Below are 10,913 nucleotides of genomic sequence, written 5' to 3' on the forward strand. Positions count from 1 at the left end.
CCACGTATACACGGTTAATGATTCACCGTTCTGCAGTTTTGCTTCTTTTGAAAATTCTCGATAAAAGCCAAGCATTGACCTAATTCAGGGCTCAGTCTTTCTTAGGCTGAGTCCCTTGGTCTTGCTGTCAAATCTGACTTCTGTCTCTTGATCTTATTCAATCTGCGCCGCCCCTCTCGTGTCCCATTTGCCCTTGCCACGCAGGACGTGACACAAGTCAAGGCAAATATAAGTGAGCCAGAACAGAAAAGCATTTAGAGAAGGGAAGAAAGGTAAGACGTGACAGAGAGGGTTTGCTAGAATCCCCCCTCACCTGGGAAACACAGCAGGTAAGGCCAGTGCAGGGCCCGGCTCAACAGCTGGAGTTCCCATTCCCCTTCATCCCCTGTGGTATGAAATTCCCATTTTACAGATGAGAAAACTAAGGCTCAGGGCAATTAAATCTTCGTTTGTATGTCCCCCCCCCCACTACAAAAAAGTGTTTTCGAGACACAATGAGAGATAAGGCTTCAAAGGAAAATATCTGGGAGCGATAAGACTTAAGTAAATAATTGACATATCTTTAAGCTAATGACAGTAAATACAGGTTATTGTTCTTTTTCTTTTTCTTGAGAGCAGATTTAAATAAATTTTAGCAATACAAAAATCAGTCTCCACTGCAAGGGGGTAAGAGGAGAAAGTTTGAGGACACCAGACAAACTTCCTAGCTGAACTCACTGTTCCGAAGAGGGAGATCATGGTGATTTTTCTAACACAATCGCGGTATTTCTCCTCCAATAGTAATTCTTGCTGCTCTGTCTTCCTAGGGGGAGTGGAAACAGACGAAAGTGTGAGTGGCCCACGGACCCCACCCCCACCCCAGATCAATACAGCAGCCTTTTCCAGGAGAAAAACAACAGGTGCCCTTCCTGGCATTTGTTTTGGGGCCCAGAATTTAAATTCAGTCTTCTTTAGGAACTTGCTTTTATTGTTATTCGCTAAAGGTGATAGTTTTCAGATGGCCTGACCGGACTTATTTGCCTTTGAATTTCTATTAAACATTTTAAGAGTTCAGGCTGATGATGCCACCCGTCTCTGCCAAATCGTGCAGTTTGGGGGAGAGGAGGGAAAAAAGCCAAAGTTGGGCTGACTTTCCAGGGTCGGGCTTTTCCATAAATGTAGGACCTGGGCAGGGAAAATCTGGTGGCAGCTCGGTCACAAAACAGCTCAGGGACCTTGGGAGCAACTCTGAGCCACGATTGTAAACGTGATGGTCTTAGTTCCACCCCAACCGCTGGCTAGGATCAAGCAATGAATTCATCTAATACCTAAATCTTATTAGGAGCAAATGGCTCTATCAGTGTTCGGGAGTGACAGCAGTCATGTTAATAACCCCAGCCTTTTTGGAGATGAGGGAGACGGGACTGAGAGTAACTTGGAGATCGGAAACAGCGGAACACCGGAGAAACCTCCAGGTTTGAGGTGGCGGGAGCAATGAAGCACACAGCTCTACCCGCCTGGCGGCGTGGCCAGTGCACGCTCCCAGCAACCGCGGTTCTTGCTGAGTTTGTAGCCGGCACGTCACAGCTTCCTCGGTCTCTCATTGGGCGAGCCCGTCCAATCACGTGACTCCACCATGCCATATAAATACGGGCAAGGAGACGGCGGTGGTCCGCCATTTCGTGGACGCCGGGTTTGGGAGAGTACTTGTGGGAGCCGGGCGGAGGGGCGCGGAAGACCCGTCGGAGGGTGTGTGGATTTGAGCCTCCGTATTTCTAACCCGAGATTTCGGTAAGAGATCAGCGTCCGAAGGAGCTAAGTGGGAAATGGAACTTAACAGTACCGAGGTGGGGCCAGGCCCAATGGCGGCGCCAGATTGAGACAAAGAGACGCCGCCGCCATTTTGTGACGTTCTGCACGGGGCGGTGGCGGGGGCTCCAGGACCCCAGAGGCCGTACCCCGGCCTTGGAAGTGGAGGTGTTTATAACCCTCCACTGGGGTGAACCGGGGTGTGGGATTACCTGAAAGTTGAGGCAGAGGGGGAGCCGGTAACCGTTTTGTACACCAGGCCGCGGCCTTTCAATTTATGGCGCCTTTTTTGGGGGGCTCCACGTTTTCTTAGGAAGCTTATAGGTTGTTTTTTCTCAAGTCACTAATCAAGACTGTACCTTTCGGTCCATATTAAGTGAATTCTATACTCACTTTTATTTTCATCTCATTTTAATTTGACAACTTTTTACAGCCTGGACCCAATAATTTTTTTAAACCGATCTTCCGTGAGCAGCATTGTTCTTGTAGCTGCTTCCCATTAACCTGTAGGCCTGAAACAGGTCACGGCAAAGCTTTTTTTTTTTTTTTTTTTAAATCAGTTTCCAGTGATTTGGTGTGGGCACAGGGTGGGGTCACGCAGATAGGATGTGTCTGGACTGGTTTTTTAAATTGGATCTGTCCAGAGTGAGAAGAACGTGGTGTTTATGAAAAGCCCTTGAGCTGATATTATTGAGTAGGATGCTGTTTGATGCAATTGAAACTGGCCTACAAGGTGATGACAACAGTTGCCGATGCGATTTTGTGGTGAAGGTTTATCAAATACAAGCCCCCAAAAGTGCGGTAAATTCCTGCATAACAGATACCCAGTTTTTTCCCCTTGAGGTTATATTAACATACAATGTATTTTAAAGTGTATAATTCAGTGACAGTACATTCATAATGTGGAACTATAACATGTTTAGTTCCAAAACATTGTTATTACCCTCTCTTAAGTAAACCTGCATCAATTAAGCAGCCACTCCCCTTTTCCTCAGCCCCTCTCCTGTCAGCCTTGGTAACCACTAATCTGTTTCTGGAATTTACCTGTTTTGGACATTTCATATGCATGGAATCGTAGTATGTGCACTTTTGTGTCTGGCTTATATAACTTAGCATGTTTTCGAGGTTCATCCACGTTTGTAACATTTATCAGTACTTTCCTGAATATTATATGGATAATACATTTGCTTATTTATCCGTGGATGGACATTTGGGTTAATAACTTTTGGCTATTAAGAATAGTGGTGCTATGAAGTAACTTAAAAACACACACACACACCCCAAAACCCTGAACACTGTCTTGCTGCTTGAGGAATGGAGCTGGTTAACTTTTGGTTATAACAGAGGCACATTGGTATGACTTTTCTAGTGGTTTAGCCTTAACTGCTGCCTTCTGCATTGTTTGATTTGGTTTTTGAGCCTCCAGTATTTGTATCTGAGGTTATCCTACTTGTCTAAGTGCTTTAGGTTCAAGATGAAATAACAGGTAAAGCCCTTAACTCAGTGCCCAGATTTTAATAAATGCTCCTCCCGTGTTTATTTTTTCCTCACTTTTTAAAGAGGCATTCTTAAGCAATTTGTGCTAGTTTCCTGACGGTTATCTGTAACGATTAGGGAGAAATGGGAGTTTCAAGGGTGGTAATTTTACTCCTTTTTAAAAAATATTTTGACATTCTTTCCTAAGGATCTGTTTTTTCACTGTAGATTATTTGGGTAAATCAAAATATTTTGAGGGTTTTTTTGTTTTCTTTCTACAGAAATGCATCGTGATTCCTGTCCCTTGGATTGTAAGGTTTATGTAGGTAATCTTGGAAACAACGGTAACAAGACTGAATTGGAACGAGCTTTTGGCTATTATGGACCACTCCGAAGTGTGTGGGTTGCTAGAAACCCTCCCGGCTTTGCATTTGTTGAATTTGAAGATCCCAGAGATGCAGCCGATGCTGTCCGAGAGCTAGATGGGAGGTAATTTAGTGATTGATTTATACTAATGGTGAATATGTTTGTGTTTCTAATATTTAAAATCTCTGGGGATATGTGGTTTTGGATGGCTTCTAGGTTATCAAATTGGTATTACTAGAGATTTACATAAAACTTGGCAATAAAAAATAGGACTGAACAGTTTTAGTGGAGATAACGTAGGAAGTTTATTGGCATTTGAAGAAATGTTTAGTGGTCAATTCTTAATGGATCCAGCTGCACCCAAAACCTGGTTGAAACATTTTAATCTAAATCCCCCATGGTCAATTGTGTTGTCACCTTTGAATTGTTTCTAAAACAACGGTGGAGTCAAATAACCTCTTTAAGAAGGGCCACAAACTGATGATTGTAGCTGCATGATGGTTAACATGGGGGGTGTTATTAAACCATTATCTTTTATGTGTTTGAAATGCTTCCTTTAGGAAGTATGGATTGTATAGCCATTTGCCTGTTATTAGTGTTCTATTAGTTGGCTGATAGGTAATGCCTAAGTCTTAATAGTGAATTCTTCCCCCATGTATTTGGCATTTGCAAACTAGTGGCTTTCATGAAACAAAGAAAAATTGTTAATCCTTAAGACCCCAAAATTAAATGGTCTGAGGGTTGGCTGTAAAGCTCTATGAAAGGTCGTTTATCCAAGCAGATTGCAAAAACATATTTCCAGGCCCCCACCTCTTGCCATTGTCCAAATATGGTGGCTTATCTAAACTTAACTGATTATGGGCCAATGAAGAATGAAGGATAATTGCCTTTTTCTAGCCTCAGCTGCAATTTCTTGGTCAACTGACGGGTGATGATTGAGGGGAAGGGGTGATGTAAAATGGGCAAAATGTTTCTGTCCTGTTTATTGCTCTATTTACATAGACGTGGTGGAAAGAGGGTGAGACCAACAAATACAGTGTAGTAAGATCAGTTAAACAAGTGCTGAGACCTTCAAGGAAGAAGTCACAACAGGATGTACAGATGAACTAGTTCTTTGAGGATGAATCCAGGGTTTTTCACACTAATCACAACTGGTAACATTGAGCCCAGTGATCAGACTGATTCTTAATAGTAAGGAAGTTGGTTTTGTTTAAGAGACAAAAAAATAAGGGAACAAAAACTTGTGTGTTAAGGATTCTACAGGCATTTGGATGTGTTCTTTGCTAAGACATTAGGAGTATTTTTTACTTTAATACACATCTCTTAGAAAGTCTTTGGCTTTAAATTTGGTAGTGTTTCTTCCCTTCTAGAACACTGTGTGGCTGCCGAGTAAGAGTGGAACTGTCGAATGGTGAAAAGAGAAGTCGAAATCGTGGCCCACCTCCCTCTTGGGGTCGTCGCCCTCGAGATGATTATCGGAGGAGGAGTCCTCCACCTCGCCGCAGGTATTTGAGAGAGAGCGTGTTTCGAGGTATTGGTGTAATGGAGTAGCTAATAGGAGCAGGTATTTCTCTTAAAGTTTGTTGGTGGGTTTTAAACTTACTGTGAAGAATCGGAAGTTTTTATGAAACATTTGCTGGGTGTAGTTTGGGGTATGTGAGTTGTGCTGAGTGTTGGCTTTTGTCTTTAGGTTCATGTTGGTAGTCAGTAACTTCTATCTTGGATCTATCTTCTAGTTCATCTTCTAGTTGCATCTTTCCAAGTCTTCCCTTGTACTTCAATTTAGGCCTTTTTCCATTTCTTGACTCCATAATGACAAACATTACATTCAACTTTAGCTCTTCACAAAAATGTGTTTTCTACTATTAGCACGATTGTAATATTTATCAAACAGGCAGCTGTTTTAATGTTACAACTGGTAAAATAGAAATCATTCTGAAACTAAAGTCACTGACCAATAAAGGGGGCTAAAAAGTAATCCCAGTCATCTGTTCTTCAAACCCAAATAGGAGAGAATTCAGTTTTTTTATAATTGAAAATGGCATCATTCTTGGACCAGGCAGTATTTGGATGCTAACTCCACATCTCCAACCTCCAAAATAGTTTCTATAGGACTGAATTTACCTCTTACAGGTGAGTGAAGTCCTAGGAGATAGGAGTTCAAAATCTTGCCCCTTTTGCTATTTTGAAAAACAAAACACACTGTTGCCCATCATAATAAAGAGTATTTGTTAGCTAATAGATGGTTGTACTGATGGCTTGTTTTTCATTTTTTTTTGTGCTTTTTGGTCCATCTATTAATAAAAATGAACCCCGTTACAGAGTCACCATCATGTCTCTTCTCACCACCCTCTGAGTCTGCATTAGCCAGTCAACTAGCCCTTTCAGCGTCATGTGACCAGCGCGCCCCATTCAGCTTGGCTGGTGTCGTTTCACATGACCCAGGCATGGCCAGTCGTCAGGTTGCACCGCCCTTTGGTTCCCGAGCATGCTGTTTTCTCTCAGCCTTCTCTCCAACCTTAACCAAATCGGCAGCAGCCACCTCGACCGCCCACACATTCCTGGCCAATCAGCTCAGCTGTTTATTTACCAAATGTCTTCACAACAACTACAGCAGCAGCCTTCGGCTAACAAAAAAGCAGGAAAAATCCACAACACCCCCTTCGCCAACCAACTAAATCCAACGCAACATCTGGCAAAACCTTTTCAGCAAATTCTTCCTGGCCGTCAGTCCGGCAGCCTCACCACCATTTCTAGCTTGTTGAAACCCAAAACTAGTAAGTTTTTCCTGCTTATACAGTTTACTGCTGGTTAAAATAAGGAGTAAGCGGCTTAAAGTAATTCTTTTTTTCTGGATCAAAGGCTGGCTGTGCATAATTGAATGGTAATGTACATATATATATTGCTTGAATAAAACTTTTAAGGGTGATAGGGAACTCATAATGTAACTAGACCTTCAGGTGAAACTTATTTGCATGTGTGAGATGCCAAACTAAAAATTTTAATAACTAACAGATTTAGCTTTCCTTTCTAGCAAAAATTTGTTCACTCCTATCACCTTTAAATGGTTTTACTAACAGTTTTCAAAATTATAAAATTTTGGGGGTAAAGTGGGCCAAGCCAAGGTAATTTTGATAAGTCTAAACACACTCTTAAATGTGACGATCACAAATGCAGTTCTAATGTAGCACTTAATGGCATCAATATTTACACCTAGCGCGTTTTCACAAAATTACACTATCCACCTGGTACCTAAGTCTTGTCATGGACTTACAGGTTTGCATGGGTTCCAAATACTGGTTTATGGTCCTGTTTTTGGAACTACTTGTGGGACTACATTTTGGTGTGGTGTTTTGGGTAGTGAAGTTAGTTTGACATGAAGTTTTGCATTGGACAGATCTGCTGTGAAGCATTCTTTGTTAAAGTGAATCCATGGTTGGAATACCTGCTTTTCACTTGAGCTTTTGGTTCCTTAATCCTTCTGTGCCTTTTTTTTTCTTTACTTTTTTTAATTTTATTTTTTTGGATGATGGGTGCCAGTTCTTCGGCACATTCACTGGGCCCAACAGTGAGATTCAAAAGTTGGGAAATGCCTCACGCCATAAATACTAATTGACCATTAGCCTAACTTTACTGTTTCTACTTTTAGATCTCCAAGACGGAGAAGCTTCTCCCGTAGTCGGAGCAGGTAAATACTGCCCTTTTTGGCCACGTTCTCAGAAATGGCAGCATTGCTGCTGTTTTCCAAATGATTTGGTTAATGGTAATAAACCCTTGGTTTTAGTAATGACTCAAATGGTATATAGAGCCAGTGTTGTAAGAATGAAACAGTGTTTAGTTTTCAAAGACGTATTAGAAGTATTTGTTGTGTATAATCCTGAATGGCCCTAATTTTCTTTCCTCTCTAACTTTAGGTCCCTTTCTAGAGATAGGAGAAGAGAGAGATCACTGTCTCGGGAGAGAAATCACAAGCCGTCCCGATCTTTCTCTAGGTCTCGTAGGTAAGATCTTCAATGACTTGGGCCATTTTAAGACCTTGCGTACATAATGTACTAGAAACAGAAATAGGTCTTAAGCTATTATGATAGGATTTTTATAACTTTCTATCATAAAAATCTTGATGTTTTTTCACTGTCACCAAATTATAGATGCAACTTGTTTTTCTGTTTGTTTTTGTTTTAGCCGATCTAGGTCAAATGAAAGGAAATAGAAGACCAGTTTGCAAGAGGAGTGGTGTACAGGAAATAACTTCATTTGACAGGAGTATGTACAGAAAATTCAAGTTTTGTTTGAGACTTCATAAGCTTGGTGCATTTTTAAGATGTTTTAGCTGTTCACATTTGTTTGTCTTGGAACAGTGACACACACACACAAAGATGTAATTCTCTATGGTTTGAAATGAATCATATGAGGCATGTAATATCAAGAATTGTTACTTTACAATGTTCCCTTAAGCAGAATGGAATTTGCTTTGAACTTTATTTAGCCTTGCATAGACAGGTAACAAACCTCTTCTGCCCAGCTAAAGTGTGATGTTTAATATTACGGAAACTGGCAAAAATTGAACTTAAGATCTTCCATAGCGGGGATATAATACTACGCAGCTTCAGTGGAACATGCAGTCTTCAAAAGCTGTTATGAGCACAAGCCAGGTAAAAATTAAAGCTGCACCATTAAAACTAGCTTAGAGGTTTAAAAAAAAATCCAACTAGTCTTCACACTGGGCAGGTGTTGTCCAGTTGGTGTAGAATCAGAGAAGTTTCAAGAAAGTTAATTTACCTTTGCTTTAGGTCATAAGTTTCTTCTGTGATTGCAGTATATGAATACATAGCTCTTTGTAACATTTTTCATTTGGAAATTTGAGACTATTTGAGATACCATTGTCATGCCAGTTTAAGGGTACATTGTAGAGCTGAACTTTTGAGTTACTGCAAAATTTTTTTTCATGCTGTCATTTGTAATATGTTTTGTGAGAATCCTTGGGATTAAAGTTTTGGTTACAAATTGTTGTTTAACCTGAAAGCCTGTTTTTCCTTGCAAAACTAAAATCTGAGCTTGGTATCAAGTTCAGCTATAACATTCCTATTGGAAGCCATACTTATATTTTCTTGTAAAGTGCTTTTGAATTAATAAAATAGCATAATTGTGTAATAGTTGAGCCCACTATTACCATAGTTCTTGTCCCTTGGAAAGCAGTTGGTTACACAAATCTTACAAGAAACAAAATAGTCTTTTGAAATGAAGAGACTTATTTGGTTGTCACCTAAGTGATAGATAGTACTTACTGTTTTGTTTTGTTTTGTTTTGTTTTTAGGAGTAGAAGCCAGTTTAAAGTCCATGATACTCAGTGACCAACATTTTAAGGTTTAGCAACCTGGTACATTATAACCCAAAGTTGCCCATAAAAAAAAGGCTTTTGTCATTAGCATGAGAACTTTCCACAAAGCTTTAAAAATTGCTTCCATTTTATATAATTTGAAGTGTTGCATGGGAGTTCTAAATTGATCCATCATGATGTAAAATTTACTATATGGTTTAAATGTAACAGTGCAGAATTGAATATGGAGGCATGCATAACCTTCCTCTTAGAAATCCAGAGGAGTTGTAATTTCAAATTTTTGTGCAATTAGATTAAATCATAATGCAACACTCTTGTGGCTTAGTTTCCTTAAATGTGCTATTTAATGCTAGATTTTTTATTATGTACTGACTTTAATATGAAAGAAGTCATTGTGAGAGTTGAATCGATAAGAGATTTTATAAGATGTAGGTTCTAAAGAGATTATTTCCAGTGGTCCTTAACCTTTCATGCAAATATCAACAAGGGAGGAGAGTCATTGGTGGGGTGTATAAAGGAGAATTCTTATCAGTGAGGTTCAGGTTCAGTGTGAGCCTTGTTCAAGAAGACACTAGGACTACCTGTTAATTACTGGGAGTTTTGGCTTGGGGCCTTGTTGTCTTTTGTCATTTCCTCATAGCCTAAATAAATACTGTTTCTGTTAGAAATGAGGCAAGATAACTAAGAAGTCATAGAAGTGATAATGGTACATCAATAATTACACTGCTTTTATAAATGGACATTTATATGGGCTTTCTTGGCAGTACACAATGGTTCCAGAGTCTTAAATTGGAAGGGTTTTTGTAAAAAGGATAATAGATTATGGGTGTAATGTGGCTAATACAGAAGCTGAGTTTAGTTTGTCAAGTCAGCCTTAGGGCGTTATCCTGACTTTGGGTCCAAATTTGCAATCACTTTAACCAGAAGCCCCAGCACAATTTTATGGCTTGAAAACGTATGGAAGATAGGAATTGTTAAACTCTTATATTTCAATTTTAGATTGTGTCTGTTAAAAGTTCAGAATTACTGTAGTTTTTAAAATTGGAAGTCCCATTAGCCAGTTTGGTCATGCATCCTGAGTTGAACATGATACTGCAAGTTACTAAAACTTTGACTTGTGGTGTAATAACTATCGGTGCCCACTAGAGGTTGCTATTAATAATTTGGTGATAATTTAAAGAAACCTAAGGAGTATAGTTGATTTTTAGGCTTTCAAGAATATTTAACAATCTGGTTCTCAGCTTATTGTGGGTCGGTTACTTCTGAACTCCATGTCTTAAGCAGAAAGGTGAAGAGAAAGATAAATTAGCCAGAGACATTTTAATTTTATGTGAAAATAACCTGTTGATAGACTTTTTGTTTTTTTTAAATATACTTTTTATAGTTCCTTACAAAGATCATGTTATCAGTAGATGGTTTCTCCACCCCTTTAGTTAGCCTCACCCATATCTGGATGGGAAGTCCTCGTTGCTTTTTATTGTGGCGTCATGGTTCATATTAGTATAGTATTTCTTTTAGCTGGAATAGTGTTGATCGTAGAAATTTTTCAAAATATACACAGCCTGACTCTAGGCCCATTGGCTCAGTTTTCCACAGGGGCTTAGCCCTGTGTTATTTGGAAGAGCTCTTCCAGGTGATAACATCCCTGGTTATGTAAGAACTGCTGGTTTAGTATTTTGCCTTAATGTGCTTTTATTTTCAGAACCCTGAATACGATTTAGTTGCCAGGTCTAGTTGGTGATGTCTTCCAGTTGTATATTTTTGCACTGGACTGTTGCCTTCTGGTTTTCCTTTTAAAGATTTTTTATTGGGGAATTGCGGGGAGGGGAACAGAGGAGTTGCTGTCCTTTTGTTCTTCAGTCTAGTTGTGGAGGATGTTGCTTCACTGGCCCAAGTTGGCACCATCATTGCGCTCTTCCCGGGCGAGGCAGGTCAGTTGCCGGCT

The 10,913-nt window shown here is 39.9% G+C and overlaps 1 protein-coding gene across 2 annotated transcripts; it reads left to right on the forward strand.

Moving 5' to 3' along the window:
• The first annotated feature begins 1,604 nt into the window (after window positions 1-1,604).
• SRSF3 (serine and arginine rich splicing factor 3) lies at window positions 1,605-9,280 on the forward strand. 2 transcript variants are annotated; one of them, XM_019667485.1, is made up of 7 exons: window positions 1,605-1,770; window positions 3,546-3,753; window positions 5,001-5,135; window positions 5,953-6,407; window positions 7,280-7,318; window positions 7,545-7,631; window positions 7,813-9,280. In XM_019667485.1, exons 4-7 carry the CDS (start codon window positions 6,119-6,121, stop codon window positions 7,989-7,991), a joined length of 594 nt encoding a protein of 197 aa, XP_019523030.1. In that variant the 5' UTR covers window positions 1,605-1,770; window positions 3,546-3,753; window positions 5,001-5,135; window positions 5,953-6,118; the 3' UTR covers window positions 7,992-9,280. The 2 variants fall into 2 exon arrangements, with proteins under 2 accessions (XP_019523030.1, XP_019523031.1); XM_019667486.1 differs by lacking the exon at window positions 5,953-6,407 and having other exon boundaries at window positions 1,648-1,770.
• The last annotated feature ends 1,633 nt before the right edge of the window (window positions 9,281-10,913 follow it).

Source organism: Hipposideros armiger, unplaced genomic scaffold, assembly GCF_001890085.2.
Source record: "Hipposideros armiger isolate ML-2016 unplaced genomic scaffold, ASM189008v1 scaffold_497, whole genome shotgun sequence".
Lineage (NCBI taxonomy): Eukaryota > Metazoa > Chordata > Mammalia > Chiroptera > Hipposideridae > Hipposideros > Hipposideros armiger.